At 43.8% G+C, this 17,821-nt stretch overlaps 1 protein-coding gene across 2 annotated transcripts; it reads right to left on the bottom strand.

Moving 5' to 3' along the window:
- Positions 1 to 2,166: 2,166 nt before the first annotated feature.
- On the bottom strand, positions 2,167 to 16,545 carry exog.L (endo/exonuclease (5'-3'), endonuclease G-like). Of its 2 annotated transcripts, NM_001096915.1 has the most exon segments (7): positions 2,167 to 2,255; positions 2,790 to 3,475; positions 7,807 to 7,921; positions 13,754 to 13,830; positions 13,977 to 14,116; positions 14,523 to 14,681; positions 16,332 to 16,476. In NM_001096915.1, coding segments are annotated over 6 exon segments (1,077 nt in total). In that variant the 5' UTR covers positions 16,462 to 16,476; the 3' UTR covers positions 2,167 to 2,255; positions 2,790 to 3,019.
- Positions 16,546 to 17,821: the final 1,276 nt, after the last annotated feature.

The following is a 17,821-nucleotide window of genomic DNA, read 5'->3' on the forward strand; positions in this document are numbered from 1 at the left end:
CTCAGTGGGACCTGGATTTTACTATTGAGTGCTGTTCTTAGATCTACCAGGCAGCTGTTATCCTGTGTTAGGGAGCTGTTATCCGGTTACCTTCCCATTGTTCTGTTGTTAGGCTGCTGGGGGGGGGTAATATCACTTGCAGTACAGCAGTAAAGAGTGACTGAAGTTTTACAAGTCACATGACTGGTGGCAACTGGGAAAAGGACAATATGTCTAGCCCCATGTCAGATTTCAAAATTAAATGAAAAAAAATCTGTTTGCTCTTTTGAGAAACAGATTTCAGTGCAGAATCTGGGACAGCACTATTAACTGATGTATTTGCCATGACAGTATCCCTTTAATGTAGGAGTGCCGCAGGGTTCGGTACTTCCATCCAGTTATTTTCCCTATCTGGCCCATATTTATATATATATATATATATATATATATATATATATATATATATATATATAGAGGCACCTGAAGGCCTGTGGCTAGGGGGGCAGCTGTTGCCGGGAGGTCCTCAGGTTTTTATAATTGTAAAAATTTTCAAAGAAAAATAAAGAAATCCCCCCCTCCCCAGCGAATTTCTGCTTAATACCGGCAGTGATGCTGGGGGGAGGGGGGGGGGTGCTGTGGAATTGGGCTTACAGGGCCCATTGCACTGAAGCCTGAAAGCGATGTTTTGTAGAAGTGATGTTATCTGGTTACTGGGATCTTATTTCTCCTAGTAACAAGGCAGTGGTTGGAGTGAAAAAGTATAGAAGGGGGATTGAATAGGAAGAGAACGGATAGAAATCAAAGATGTCCCATTATCATAAATAATTAATGGTCACTGCACCAGACTCCTTAGTTGTTCTCTCTACTTTTCTTCTTATAATAATAGTAGGCAATTGTTAGGCAATACTTAATGAAGAATAGATGAAAAGTTGCTAGGAATACGTCATTCTATAACATGCCACAACATATATATACACACACAATTAATCCAGTCCTGCTAAAGAATAATGATGTGCAGTGTGAGAGTGTCCTCTGCTGGTCGTACATAAGAACTGTGATGTGTATGGGAAGAGTTTTTTTCCATTAATTATTGATCAGATGAATGAAATGGTACAGGTATGGGACCTGTTATCTAGAATGCTCAGGACCTGAGGTTTTCTGGATAATGGATCTTCATACCTTAAGTCTACTAGAAAATCACATAAACATTAAATAAACCCAATAGGCTTGTTTTGCCTCCAATAAGGATTAATTATATCTTATTTGGGATCAAGTACAAGCTACAGTTTTCTTATTACACAGAAAAAGATAATCATTTTTAAAAAATATTGCGGATTTGGATAAAATGGAGTCTAAGGGAGACGGCCGTTCTGTAATTCGGAGCTTTCTGGATAACGGGTTTCTGGATAACAGATCCTATACCTGTAATAATAAAGTTCATTCTACCCACCCCATACCCTGCTCTGTTATTTTCCATTCAGATTTTAAATCTGAAAAATATCCACTGACATACCAAGATAAAATATTTAAAAAAGAAATGCATTTTTTTAACCAAAACCAGCAGTGAGAAAGCACAGCAGCCAGGGATCTCATGATAAGAGTCCTGCAGTGGGTCGAGTACCCACGGGTAACCCGCAAAAACCTGCGGTACCAGCGGGTAGAAGTTCCGGGTATAGACGCAGGTCGGCGGTTCTGCGGGTCGGGCCGCAGGTCGTCTTAATAGCGAATTTGACTCCTTTTTTGTAATCACGTCTACTTCCGATGATGTCACTTCCGGTTTACGACAGCACTTCCTGATTCTTGATGGTCAGCAGGTCCGGATAAGGTACTTGCGGGTCGGGTCCAAGCGGGTAAGAATGCGGGTTGCGGGACAGGTACGGGTTCCAAAAAATGGACCCGCGCAGGATCTCATGATTCACTGGCTCCCTCTAGTGGCAGCACAATGCAAGTACACAGACATGAGCTCTGGCCATATTTTCAATCTCTAACTGTAACAATATATATATATATATATATATATATATGACATGATATGGAGGGTGGGATTATAGTAACAATCATAATTTGGAGAGATGCTTTATCGCTGAACCTTGGCACCACAGACTTTAGCATTATATGCCAACACTATCATCTTAAAAGGGGTGGTTCATTTTTGCGTTATCTTTTAGTATGATGTACAGTGATACATTGGTTTTCGTTGTTTATTATTTGTTGTTTTTGAGTTATTTAACTTTCTATTAAACAACTCTTTAGTTTGCAATTTCAGCAATCTGTTGCTAGGGTCTAAATTCCCCTAGCAACCAGGCACTGATTTAAACAAGAGACTGGAATATGAATAGGAGAGGGGCTGAATAGAAAGATGAGTTATAAAAAGTAGCAATAACAATAAATGTGTAGCCTTACAGAGCATTTGTTTTTAGATGGGGTCAGTGACCTCTGTTTGAAAGCTGGAAAGAGTCAAAAAGCAAATAATTTAAAAACTATAACAAATAGACAATGAAGACCAACTGAAAAATTGCTTAGAATTGGCCATTCTAGAAGTTACCTCAAAGGGTATGTCCCTTTTTAAAAAAACTTTACAAATTGGTCTTCATTATTTATTTAGAGTGTTTTGTTTGCTTTCTTCCAACTTTAAAATGGGGGTCACTGACCCCAGCAGCGAAAAACTATTACTCTGGAAGGCTACAATTTTATGGTTACATTTTATCATTTCTTTTTATTATCAGGCCTTTTACTGTTCATATACCGGTCTCTCGTTTGAACCACTGCCTGTTGCTAAGGTAATTTAAACCCTAGCAACAGAACTGCTGAAATGCCAAGTGGGATAGCTGCTGAACAAAAATATTTAAAAAATAAAAAAAAAACACAAATAATGAAAATTGAAGACCAATTGCAAATTGTCTCTACATCATAGTAAAAGTTAATTTAAAGGTGAACATCCCCTTTAATGGTACAACCCACAGAAATTGTATCTGTTAAAATGTCAAACATGGTATATTCCACAGGGATTGCTTGGAAGGAGCTGCCATATTGCTTGCGTTTATCCTTTCCTCTCATCACGGTCAGTCCCGCTCTTGAGTGAAAACTCTTTCCTTTTCTTTTCATAAAGGTCCAATAAATAACCATCCGGGGTGATGCCCTCTTCCTTTAATTCAGAGAGGATCCGCTCCAGTTTCTGCAGGTTCCTCGCACCACCCACCCTGCGTGCAGCGATGTACAGTTTAAACTCATGGAGCTGAATGAGTCTGCAGGAATCCACGTCACAGAGGGGCTTCAGGCCTTTGTCCCTGTCCAGTTGAGGGAAGAATAACAAGCCGGACATTTTTTCCAGGTCCTCCAGTTGGACTTTGTATTCAGGGAGCTGGTGATCGAAACCAATGGGAGAATTAGGCACCACAAATGCCCCAATAGCAAGAGGCTGCTCGGAGCCTTTCTCCCTCACCAGGATCACCTTGTATAGATGGGACGGCACAGCAACTTCATCTGCTCCAATCACCTGCACACCAGACAATAAGCAGATTATTACTCAAATGGAAATCATCAATGAAAATCTTATCAAAAAGAAACTCTCTTTGTGGGTTTCGTCATCAGTTTGTAAAAGAACAATGGAGTAGGAGTCCACAGAACATACATGCTTGTGATTTATACACATTAGTAGAAATGTCCTGCTGATGTCAAACACGGGCTGATTTTCAGGTTAAGTGGCTGCCTCGATAACAGAATCCCTCAGTGACTTCTAATATCCTTATCATTTACAGTAGGGGGTACATTATCCCTTATAATACATGAGTGATACTCAGAGTTCCCTGTATAACTCAGCCTGCAGCCTTGTGCCTTTATATGGTCACAGAACAACCCCTCAGTGACTTCTAATATCCTTATCATTTACAGTAGGGGGTACATTATCCCTTATAATACACGAGTGATACTCAGAGTTCCCTGTATAACTCAGCCTGCAGCCTTGTGCCTTTATATGGTCACAGAACCCCTCAGTGACTTCTAATATCCTTATCATTTACAGTAGGGGGTACATTATCCCTTATAATACATGAGTGATACTCAGAGTTCCCTGTATAACTCAGCCTGCAGCCTTGTGTCTTTATATGGTCACAGAACCCTCAGTGACTTCTAATATCCTTATCAATTACAGTAGGGGGTACATTATCCCTTATAATACATGAGTGATACTCAGAGTTCCCTGTATAACTCAGCCTGCAGCCTTGTGCCTTTATATGGTCACAGAACAACCCCTCAATGACTTCTAATATCCTTATCATTTACAGTAGGGGGTACATTATCCCTTATAATACATGAGTGATACTCAGAGTTCCCTGTATAACTCAGCCTGCAGCCTTGTGCCTTTATATGGTCACAGAACAACCCCTCAGTGACTTCTAATATCCTTATCATTTACAGTAGGGGGTACATTATCCCTTATAATACATGAGTGATACTCAGAGTTCCCTGTATAACTCAGCCTGCAGCCTTGTGCCTTTATATGGTCACAGAACCCCTCAGCATGAACCAGATCCCCGTGATGGGGAAATATACCTGTGTTAGGGTGCCGCCAGCACTTTACTTTGTATAGAAATTTCTGCAAACACTGTATGCATCACAATAAGATCATCTACAGTAGTCCATAACAATGTTTTTCTTGCAATCCTTGCATAACCTTATTTTACTGTAACACAAAGGATTTCCTGCCAACAAGTAATTGTACATTGCCTTCATTTGTCTAATTATAATCTTTACAAAACACCCATAAGATCAGCCGGCAGAAATGTGCAACGTCTTTGCTCTGTAGCTGAGAAATAAAGCAAAACTTTCCCTCTAAAGATAAGGCAAACTTAATTTCACGAGTCGCTGCATTTTTACCCCAACACGATATGAAAATATCTCGGCAAACTGCAAATTGACTTTGTTTCCTATAATCTGCCTTTAGAGGACTTGTCCTTTAAATGAGAAATACACCTAAAATATGAGAGAACTGCCAGTAACAGTCATATATACACAATATGGATTCATGAAGCTTATCTTCTAATTACTAAATAAAATTGTCAATGTTTCGGTCCTGTAATTTGCTCGACATTCACAACCTCCATAACATAATATAGAGCATATCATAATTTATAAAAATAAGGGGAAGGCAAGGACAATAAACATAGCTAAACATGAACAAGGAAATGGGGAAAAAAAGAAAAGAGACTATTATCCCACTGTTACTATAGGCACCATCTCTCCCTACTATACCTGCTATCCCACAGTCACACTCCCTTCCCAGAGACTATTATCCACTGTTACTATAGGCACCATCTCTCCCTACTATACCTGCTATCCCACAGTCACACTCCCTTCCCAGAGACTATTATCCACTGTTATTATAGGCACCATCTCTCCCTACTATACCTGCTATCCCACAGTCACACTCCCTTCCCAGAGACTATTATCCCACTGTTACTATAGGCACCATCTCTCCCTACTATACCTGCTATCCCACAGTCACACTCCCTTCCCAGAGACTATTATCCACTGTTACTATAGGCACCATCTCTCCCTACTATACCTGCTATCCCACAGTCACACTCCCTTCCCAGAGACTATTATCCCACTGTTACTATAGGCACCATCTCTCCCTACTATACCTGCTATCCCACAGTCACACTCCCTTCCCAGAGACTATTATCCCACTGTTACTATAGGCACCATCTCTCCCTACTATACCTGCTATCCCACAGTCACACTCCCTTCCCAGAGACTATTATCCACTGTTACTATAGGCACCATCTCTCCCTACTATACCTGCTATCCCACAGTCACACTCCCTTCCCAGAGACTATTATCCCACTGTTACTATAGACACCATCTCTCCCTACTATACCTGCTATCCCACAGTCACACTCCCTTCCCAGAGACTATTATCCCACTGTTACTATAGGCTCCATCTCTCCCTACTATACCTGCTATCCCACAGTCACACTCCCTTCCCAGAGACTATTATCCACTGTTACTATAGACACCATCTCGCCCTACTATACCTGCTATCCCACAGTCACACTCCCTTCCGAGAGACTATTATCCACTGTTACTATAGGCACCATCTCTCCCTACTATACCTGCTATCCCACAGTCACACTCCCTTCCCAGAGACTATTATCCACTGTTACTATAGGCACCATCTCTCCCTACTATACCTGCTATCCCACAGTCACAATCCCTTCCCAGAGACTATTATCCCACTGTTACTATAGGCACCATCTCTCCCTACTATACCTGCTATCCCACAGTCACACTCCCTTCCCAGAGACTATTATCCACTGTTACTATAGACACCATCTCTCCCTACTATACCTGCTATCCCACAGTCACACTCCCTTCCCAGAGACTATTATCCCACTGTTACTATAGGCACCATCTCTCCCTACTATACCTGCTATCCCACAGTCACACTCCCTTCCCAGAGACTATTATCCCACTGTTACTATAGGCACCATCTCTCCCTACTATACCTGCTATCCCATAGTCACACTCCCTTCCCAGAGACTATTATCCACTGTTACTATAGACACCATCTCTCCCTACTATATCTGCTATCCCACAGTCACACTCCCTTCCCAGAGACTATTATCCCACTGTTACTATAGACACCATCTCTCCCTACTATACCTGCTATCCCACAGTCACACTCCCTTCCCAGAGACTATTATCCCACTGTTACTATAGGCACCATCTCTCCCTACTATACCTGCTATCCCACAGTCACACTCCCTTCCCAGAGACTATTATCCACTGTTACTATAGACACCATCTCGCCCTACTATACCTGCTATCCCACAGTCACACTCCCTTCCGAGAGACTATTATCCACTGTTACTGTAGGCACCATCTCTCCCTACTATACCTGCTATCCCACAGTCACAATCCCTTCCCAGAGACTATTATCCCACTGTTACTCTAGGCATCATCTCTCCCTACTATACCTGCTATCCCACAGTCACACTCCCTTCCCAGAGACTATTATCCACTGTTACTATAGGCACCATCTCTCCCTACTATACCTGCTATCCCACAGTCACAATCCCTTCCCAGAGACTATTATCCCACTGTTACTCTAGGCATCATCTCTCCCTACTATACCTGCTATCCCACAGTCACACTCCCTTCCCAGAGACTATTATCCACTGTTACTATAGGCACCATCTCTCCCTACTATACCTGCTATCCCACAGTCACAATCCCTTCCCAGAGACTATTATCCCACTGTTACTCTAGGCATCATCTCTCCCTACTATACCTGCTATCCCACAGTCACACTCCCTTCCCAGAGACTATTATCCACTGTTACTATAGGCACCATCTCTCCCTACTATACCTGCTATCCCACAGTCACACTCCCTTCCCAGAGACTATTATCCACTGTTACTATAGGCACCATCTCTCCCTACTATACCTGCTATCCCACAGTCACACTCCCTTCCCAGAGACTATTATCCACTGTTACTTTAGGCACCATCTCTCCCTACTATACCTGTTATCCCACAGTCACAATCCCTTCCCAGAGACTATTATCCCACTGTTACTATAGGCACCATCTCTCCCTACTATACCTGCTATCCCACAGTCACACTCCCTTCCCAGAGACTATTATCCACTGTTACTATAGACACCATCTCTCCCTACTATACCTGTTATCCCACAGTCACACTCCCTTCCCAGAGACTATTATCCACTGTTACTATAGGCACCATCTCTCCCTACTATACCTGCTATCCCAGAGCTACAAATGACAAGGTGCGAGTGTTCTCAAATACAAGAGAAATGAAATCTCACCTCATATGTGACCCTTTTCTTTCCATCTTCATGGGACGTGGGCAACTCCAGAGGGCCTGAAACCACCCAGACATCCTCAAATCTCTTTGTCAGATCCCTACAGTACATTTCCATCCTTTAAATAAAATTAAAAGACAGTGGCAATTATTCTGAACATCCAGGACCCATGATACTATTACATTGATTTCCACAAAAATAGATTTTTGTACTTACCGTTAAATCCTTTTCTCTTGTCCTACATTGGGGGACACAGGCACCATGGGGATGAAGATCCTGTTGCTTGGAGAAAGGACACTAAAAGGTTAAAGTGGCTCCTCCTCCTCCTGCTCTGGGCTTCATCCCCGCCTACCTCCTCAATCCTCAGTTTTCTGACCGAAGAAGAGATGACGAGCCCTACCAATTGCCCATGTGAAGAGAAGGAGCACCTCCCCAATGCAAGCTAAGCACGGTATGAAACACCTGCTGTTTGAAATTGTTGGTATTTGAACAACAAAAATTATATAAGATATTACCTGATCAATATTAACATGAACGAATACAGGGAGGGAAGGCCTGTGTCCCCCAATGTAGGACAAGAGAAAAGGATTTAACGGTAAGTACAAAAATCTATTTTTCTCTTGCCTAGATTGGGGGACACAGGCACCATGGGACGTCCCAAAGCTACCCATGAGGGCGGGACTTTTCACCCCTAGTGTTCAGGGAATAACCCCCTGCAACACTTTCCTGCTCGCTTCGGCCGAGGCGAATCTATGCACCTTGTAGAATTTGGAAAAGGTGTGTGTGGATGACCACACTGCAGCCTTAAAAACCTGTTCTGCAGAAGCCTGGAGACGAACCACCCAAGAAGTGCTGAGTGAAGAAGTAGAATGAGCTGAACCCAGAAGGGTGTGGCCTTACCTCGTACCTCATAGGCCTTCAAGATTGTTGACCTAATCCATCTTGCATTGGTGGCCTTAGATGCCTTAAGGCTTTTCCGTGGTCCTTCTGGTAAGACAAAGAGGTTGTCTAGCTTCCTTCTACTCTTGGTAGCCCTGGTGTATGTTCTGAGAGAACGAACCACATCTACGTATGTAACTGTTCCAAATTTGTCTTTTGTTCAGGACAAAATGAAAGAACCACCAGGTCCTGGTTAAGATGGAACTCCTTAGGAAGAAATCCAAGGTAGGTCTCAACACCGCCTTGTCCTTTTAAAAAATCAAAAATGGTGGACGACAGGATAGAGCTGCTAGTTCTGAAACTAGTCTAGTCGAAGTGATGGCTAATAGAAAAACTACCTGAAGAGTCAGCAGAGGTAATGGAATTGAGCCAATGGCTCGAGCGGTTGCTCATGCAATACAGAAGGTTCCATATTGAGATCCCAGGGAGGGATTGTATGACGGTATGGAGGTATCATCCTCAATGCTCCCTGTAGGAAGGTCTTGATGTTGGGCAGCATTGCAAGCTGCTGCTGCTGAAAAAGGATAGATAAGGCTGATACCTGAACATTCAGTGAGCTGAGTGCCAGCCCTTATTTCTAAACCCTCCTGAAGGAATAACAATAGGCTACTTTCGTCCCAGGACTGTGGGTCTTTGGCTTTAGATTTACACCAGGATATGAATGTCCTCCATACCCTGTGGTAGATGCGTGCGAAGACGGGCTTTCTGGCCCTTAGTAAGGTCGGTATGGCCTTTTTTGGAACTCCTGATCTGGCTAGGATTATGGCTTCAAGTGTCATGCCGTTAAATCCAGCCATGGTGAACTCGGTGGAGGATCAAGTCCCTGAGATGACAGATCCATTCTGTCTGGAAGGTGGAATGGTGCGTCCACTGATGAACTTATGAGCTCTTCGAACCAAGTGTGGTGTGGCCAGTAGGGTGCCACTACAACTGTTTCTACCCTTCTTGATTACCCTTGGCAGAAGTGCCAGTGGTGGGAAGACATGCTAGGTGAAACTGCCACGGAACCACCAGTGTGTCCAATGCTAGGGCCAGAGGGTCATTGCTTCTTGTGAAGAACCTCGTAAGCTTGTTGTTGTACCTGGATGCCATTAAGTCTACTTCCGGAGTGCCCCACCTTGCCAGAATCAGTTGAAAAAACCTCTGGTTGTAGGCTCCACTCTCCCTGATCTAAGGTCTCTCGGCTGAGAAAATCCGCTATCCAGTTGTCCACTCCAGGGATATGAACTGCGGAGATAGCTGGTACCGTGTTTTACACCCACAGAAGAATTTGCTGTGCCTCTGCGAGGGCAGCTTGACTCCTTGTGCCTCCTTGGTGGTTGATGTAAGCCAACGCTGTCACATTGCCCGACTGTATTCGTACAGGTAGAGCTTAAAGTCTGCTTGACCATTGGAGCAATGACAGGTAGATTGCTCTTAATTCCAGGATGTTGATGGGGAGTAGTTCTTTCTGTGACCAACGTCCCTGTACGGTTAGGTCTCCCAATACTTCTCCCCAACCTTGTAGACTGGCAACTGTTGTGATGACTGTCCACTGGTGATTGGGGAAGGGTTTTCCTGACGGAAGTGTTGTTGGTCAAAGCCACCAAGTGATAGAGGTTCAAACTAGTTCTGATAGGGGAATCCTGCAGTTTAGGTTCACTCAGTTCCTCCTCTGGTGTTGACCTTTGTGAATAGCCTTTGCGTGGAGGATAGTCTGAAGTAGAGTGCCAGGGATTGCCATGTTCTCCTGCCACTGAAAAGTGAAGGACCCAGTGGTGGTTGGGATGTATGGGGACATGGAGGTATGCATCTTTGATGTCGATCACTGCCCTGAAATCCTCTATGTCCAGGGACATTAGGACTGACTGGATGGATTCCATTTTGAAGTGGTGCTTCTTTACATGGTCGTTAAGTGCCTTTAGGTCTAGCACCAGGTGAAAAGATCCATACTTTTTGGGTACTATAAACAGGTTTAAGTAGAAACCGAAGCCCCTTTTACCTTTGAGGGACCGCCATTACTACCACGGAGGCAGTCAGGGCGTGTGGAACCCCTTGGCACTCTGAGTGCCTGGTTTCTGTGGTAGGGAGCCTTGAGATGGAAAATCACCTCGGAGGTAGCTGAGCGAATTCTATGAGATAGAAATGATCTGTAGGACCCAGGGTTCTAGTACTCTATGCCGTCACACCTCCCGAAAGTGACTTAAGCGTCCGCCAAAGGGTTTAGCTTTCAGGGGTGGGCACCTCCTCATGCGGAGGCTGTTTTGTCCTGTGCGGGCTTAGGTGCTGCTCTGCTTCCTGACCAAGAAGTGCTCTGCCTTGACTGGAATCTGGGGCGGGTCGGAGCTTGTTGCTTTTCATGTTGGGACCTCTGGCTCTGTAGCTTGAGAATTTACCTTCTCTGTTCAGCACCAAAAAGTTAAAAAGTTTTGATTTTTTTTTTTTTTTTTCCGAGAATGGGAGACCAAGCAGAGACCACTTCAAGGTAAGATCTGTTGACCAGTTTTTTTAGCCAAAGGAAACGTCTGGCTGCAATGGATTATGCCGAAGCCCTTGTGACGAGCTTAGCCGCGTCCAGGACTGCTACGCAATTTATATATATATATTTGTGTAAGCTATCGGAGCTAGAAAGAGGTCTGTGGAGGGGTCTTCTGAGCCATGAGTTGGGCCACCTGTTCCACCCAAACTTCCATTGACCTGGATACCCATGGGGTGGCAATAATAGGTCGGAGAGTTCTGCCTGCTGCTGTAAAAATCGACTTGCAGAAACCCTCAAGACGTTTGTCGATAGGATCATTAAAGGAAGCCGCATCGACTACTGGAATGGTGGTGGTTTTTGACAATTTAGAGACCGGTGGGTCCACTGCTGGCGGTGAAGACCAAGGTCTGTAAAGTAAAAGGATAAGTTTGAGTAAAGCGATGGAAAATTGGACTCTAAGGTCTGGCGTTTTCCATTGTGCTTTAACAATGTCACCCAGCTGTTCATAGGCTGGAAAGACACAAGAAGACTTCTTTTGTCTCTAGAAAATGTTATTGGTTCGCTCTGCTAAAGGTGGGGTGTGCCTGAATCAGGCTCTCGACCTCTCATTGTGATCTAGGGGTATCCTGATCCTATTCATCTGCGGATAGGATCTGTCCCTCTTCCCAATGCCTCTTCCTGTTCATCAGGCAAAACAGGTGGGGAAAGGGGAGGTCGCTTTGTGGCCGACTGCTGAGTGACCGGCCTGTAAGGGCTCTGTAGATAGATGCTGTAGGACCTTATCTAGAGTCTCTGGAATTCTGGCTAGGTTTTGTAGACCCGCTAGAGATAGAGCGCACACCAATTCAGAATCCAAGCTCGTTTGATTAGCCGTAGCTGTCGCAGAGCTGGCTGGTAGGGCTGTGTGGGATTGTAATTGTGCAGTGACTGCTGCAGTCTTACAGGCTTCACATATTGGCTCAGCCAAAACACTAGCAAATTTAGGTCAGCAAGTAGCCCATGCCAAATACATGGTGGTACATGCAGTTGCCTGCTTGGGAAGGGACTGGTCATCTGTCCTGCCCGTCATGGCTATACTATGTAGTGCCACCCAGTAAGTAAAGATATTGGGGAATATTAGGAGAGTCCAGAGCAGTGAATCACTTCTCCCTTAGAGTGCGATCTGTGGAGACAGAGGGAAGTAGTGAAAAAAAAAACCCCACAGTAGGTCCCATAGAGAGAGGGAAGTGTTAATCCCCTAGAGAAAGAGTAAGGGAAGCTTAACTACCTATTCACCAAGGTAGGAAGAAATGGTGCCTTGTTCTTCTCTGTGAGAGACAGTGAGGCTGGAAACGCTCAGTACTGGAGAGAGATGCGGATCCAAAATGGCTGCCAGAGAGGTTTCCCGGGCTTTGGTATAGTACCTTAGTAAGATGGCGCCCGTGAGGCGCGTGTGCCGTGACTCGTGCACAATGAAATAGACGCAGCGCCAGATGGTGGCGCGAAAGGTCGCTGGAAATGGCACTGAGTTACCAATGCGGGGACTACTTTTAGTGCTGTTGTCCCATTATGATCTACATCTATAAAAGCATTGTTAGCATTCTGTTCCATAGAAAATATTACTTAATATTGATTCATGAGAAAATGTATATTGTAACCTTAACATAAATATCAAATAAAAAGCATGAAACAGAAGGGTGATTTAGACAAACTGTGTGTTGACAGTGTCTTGAGATCTACTGATGACCAGCTAAAGGTCTACTGGTAGATCCCAATCTACCTTTTGGACATCCCTGGCCTAGGGAAATCTTTGTCAGAGAAAAGCAGTGAAAGTCAAACTAAATGCCTAGGGAAATCTTTGTCAGAGAATAGCAGTGAAAGTGAAACTAAATGCCTAGGGAAATCTCTGTGAGAGAATAGCAGTGAAAGTGAAACTAAATCTCTTTCTGCAGAGCTGACAGGCAGCATGTAATGGGGGGAGGGAGGAGGGAATTGACTTACCTCCTTGTGCCAGCCAGGAATGCTCAATAAAAGACATACCCTCCGTCGTGGCTACTGGTGCAGCCTCCGGAGAGCGGGAACCAGTGCCCAGGGTAGTGTGGGGGGAGCTCCCCAGCCTGCAGCCTCCGTAGAGCGGGAAGGCTATAGAGCATCTTCAGATCAGAAGTCCTTGGCTGGAGGGGTTCTGGAAGAGAAACACTGACCCCAGTAGTGGCATGATACTGAATAAATCTGTACCATTGCTCCCAGCCACGAAGTGTCCATCCTCCTTCTGAGGACACTAAAAGAAAACTAAAAGAAAACTGAGGATTGAGGAGGTAGGCGGGGATGAAGCCCAGAGCAGGAGGAGGAGGAGCCACTTTAACCTTTTAGTGTCCTTTCTCCAAGCAACAGGATCTTCATCCCCATGGTGCCTGTGTCCCCCAATCTAGGCAAGAGAAACACATTTTCCTAGACTTAGGGAGCAAAGCATGAAGGTGTAGTGTATTGTGTCTTTTTATACTTGTATTTTGCACAGAAGCTGAAGTGTGGATGGTGATATCCCTTTTATCAAAAGAGAAAAAAATGTTTTACCTATTCCAAAAACCAGCGTTATTCTCGTAGTTCTGTGGCACAATGTTGGACAGATAGAAAGTTTCTGCCATCGCCTCCTGGTGGAAACAAACAGAACTGCATATTATTTATATTTATATATTATATATATATATATATATATACATACACAGCAATAAAAACAGAAACACAGTTGATTAAGATTGCCTACAAGAGAGTGGATAAAAAAAATAAAATAACCCACTGTAGAAAACTTGTTGTCTCCTGCTGGTGCCATGTGACCCCTTGTCCATCCGCTCCCCAGGTAGTCTTCATTTGTAGCACTGAACATCTTGGGAATATTGGGATCAGGCTTAAATTTGCAGTGTTTTCTGTCTGCACTACCTGATGGGAGACATGGTAGTTTGCAGTGGTAATGACACAGCAAGGCATTTAATTTCTGGGTGCTGGTCTAATAATAGTATTACTTACAAATATCCAATAACCGCACTCCAGGAACTTTATAAGTGAAAAAAATTAAAGTGATTTATTTCAACGTTTCTGCTCTTTTACTAGGGCCTATTTGGGAAACCTGGCCTACTAGACCTTTCTGCTCTCCAAGGTGGGATCTTGCGGTTTTACAAACTCCCCTGACTCTTGCTCATGATGGGGATATCCCTCAGTATAGATAGTCTTGGAATGGGTTTGGTTTTCAATGAAACTTTAAGTCACAATTTAGAACTTGAATATCCAAACTGCACGACATGGACCGAAATTTGATCTGGACAAAATATCACCTTTTGATACTCACCTACAGTTTTGGTTCTGGAGAGATGTTCAATTACCCATTTCGGGGTTCTCTTTGCAGGGTCATAGGCTAAAGCATGGTTTATATATTGGCGGGCTTCTGTGCCAGTGAGCGGAAAGCCATATTCTTCCAAAGGGTCTTTTTGTACCGGAGCTACAGGAGCTAATGATAAATAGAATGAATACTTCACAGATAGAAGTCACATCAATGCTACTGTATAAGGCACCCAGCCGACGTCTCACTCTTCAGCACAAACAGTTGAGGTTCAGCTTTCAGGAATTAATATTTATTATACAATGCTGCAGAGCAAAAAGGACTTTACAGAGAAGCCCTGCACTACAGAGCTAACAATCAAAATTTAGTGCCAAAAGGGCAACAAGTTTAAGCGACGTGTCCATGACTAAAATCAGCTGGCGCAAGCGTTATTAAAGGTATTAATAAAGGTATTAATATATATATATATATATATATATATATATATATATATATATATATATATATATATATATATATATATATATATATATATATATATATATATATATATATATATATATATATATATACAGGGCCGCCATCAGGGGTCACAGCCCCAGAAAAGCTGTACAGGGATTGGATAAGGGGATCCAATCCCAATGCTCCTATTCTTAAACGACCAATAAGGGTAAATAAAATCCTAAAGGGATACTGTCATGAGAAACATTTTTTTTTCAAAATCATTTAATAGAGCTGCTCCAACCATTTCTCAAAAGAACATTTCTCAGAAATGCTTTCTGGCAGGCTGCTATTTTTCCTTCTCAATATAACTGAATGTGTCTCAGTGGGACATGGGTTTTTACTATTGAGTGTTGTTCTTAGATCTACCAGGCAGCTGTTATCTTGTGTTAGGGAGCTGCTATCTGGTTACCTTCCCATTGTTATTTTGTTTGGCTGCTGGGGGGAAAAGGAAGGGGGTGATATCACTCCAACTTGCAGTACAGCAGTAAAGAGTGATTGAAGTTTATCAGAGCACAAGTCACATGACTTGCGGCAGCTGGGAAATTGACAATATGGGATTTCAAAATTGAATATAAAAAAATCAGTTTGCTCTTTTGAGTAATGGATTTCAGTGTAGAATTCTGCTGGAGCACCACTATTAACTGATTCATTTTGAAAAAAAAATGTTTCCCCATGACTATCCCTTTAAGGAGAAAAGCTTCTGTGCACGGAGCTGCTGTGCCATATTTTGTGCAGCAACATGCTGAAAGCAGGGGGGCCTGGCTAATCAAGTAAGTGAAGCATGGCCAGGCCCCCCCTTAGACACAAAACACAGGCAAGCAATTTTTTAAAAAATTTGGGGGGATCTGGCCAATTTTTTTTTTTTACTTGCACGGGGCCCCTGATCACCAATGGGTGGGGTGTCCCATCAATGGTTTTTTTTTTTTTAACTTATAAGGGGGCCCTTAGCATCAATAGCTTTTATAACTTGTGTGTGGGGGGGGGTTACCTTTTTTAGCGCTGATGTCTGTGTGGTCTTTTAACTGCAGTGTGGGCGGATCTGGGGTGGGGCTTGGGACCGGGGTGGGCGGGGCCTTTGTTGTACGTCCCCGTGATTTCTAATGGCGGCCCTGTGTATATCTATATAAAGGGAAAGTAGGTAGAAGGGATACAGAAGAGGCAGCGAGTGTCAGATATAGAAGCGCTGGTGAATAGGACTATAGAGGGATATGAATAGACTGGGCACTGACTGGCACGGGCATATGAAAGCATTGCAGCAGTCTATGAATGAACACACTGAGTATTGATCACTATGGCCAAGTCGCTACGTCTCACCCAGTTCGGGTTCCCTCTTGTCATACAGCTGCAGAGCGGCCACACATGAAGCGCTACTCGCTGCTGCTCCCAGTACAAACCCCCCGAGGAATCTCGGGCTCAAGAGCCGCCAGGAGAAAGATGCCACCATGCTTGTTACAGGAGCGGGGAACATCCGGGCATGCGCAGAGAGCCTCACAAGAAAGGGGCGGGGAACATCCGCGCATGCGCATCCACACAGAGAGCCGCACAAGAAAGGGCGGTAAACATCCGCGCATGCGCAGAGACGCTCAGAGAGCCTCACAAGAAGGCGCTAAATCACGAAGTCTTCATTAGTACACTGAGCCCCACCCAGAAAAGCGTTCTTCTGTCAGGCAGCAGCACAATCATAGTGGAACTTCCCGCCGACAGATTATAATTGACAGAAACCTACAACGGCGACTTGTCTGCCTCGGTAGGGTTGCCACCTTATAAAAAATTTTTTTTCCCGGCGCAATGGGGAGAGGCGGAAAAGAAAGGGGCGGGGCGTGACGCAAAAAGGGTCGGAGCCAATGAGGTCTCATTTCCAAACCAGCCAAAGTCAGCTACAAAACCAGCCAAGACACGCTTCAAAAGTAGCCTAAAATTGCACAATATGTGCAGTGGAAAAAAGTCTATAAAATAAATGAATATATGTGAAAATACGCCTTTCTCAAATTGTCACTGTTGCGCAAATTTTCCCATGAAGCAAAATGGAACAGATTTGCTCATCACCAGGGGTTTTACTACATGGGGGGGGGCATAAAGCCCTAATACATATACAATTTCAATAAATATTGGTAAAACAGTGCAACCTCTAGATATTTTTGGTGGCCAGAAGATTTTTGCCCCAAAATTGTCTGAAATTGAGGAAACAAATTGAGGCCCATTGCATGCTGGGTATTGTAGTCTTACATTAAACTTGGCAGTCGGCAAAATGTAAAACAGAAACTACATTACCCAACATGCATTGGGAGACACCGTCTTGGTTCATTAGGTCAAGAAAAAAACTTTGGCTGGTTTCCAAAGTACAAAACAGACAAAGGCCCAAAATGTAGCCCAAGTCTGTACCTTGACTAGTTTGTACAAAACCTGCCTGGGCTTTAAATAAGTAGCCCAATTTGGCTGGAAAAAAGCCAACCTGGCAACCCTGGTTTACTCTCAGTCACTTTTTGGGGGTGTCCTCTGACCTAGCCTGAAAATAAAAATGTATTTCTCTAAATTAAAAAGTTGAAGCTGCTTTTATGCCTGCATCCAGGGGTGTAACTACAGAGGGAGCTGACCCTGCGGTTGCAGGGGGGACCAGGAGGTATAGGGGCTAGGGTTGCCACCTGGCCGGTATTTTACAGGCCTGCTCAGTAAAAATGATGGTTTATCCCAATGTTATTAATAGGAAAAAAAGATAAATATATAGGAAGGCCGGTATTTTTTTCCAGAAAAGGTGGCAACCCTAATTGTGGCCCTATGAAGCCCTAATACCTATACAATTTTAA

The sequence above is a fragment of the Xenopus laevis genome, chromosome 6L (genome assembly GCF_017654675.1).
Source record: "Xenopus laevis strain J_2021 chromosome 6L, Xenopus_laevis_v10.1, whole genome shotgun sequence".
In the NCBI taxonomy this organism is placed as follows: domain Eukaryota; kingdom Metazoa; phylum Chordata; class Amphibia; order Anura; family Pipidae; genus Xenopus; species Xenopus laevis.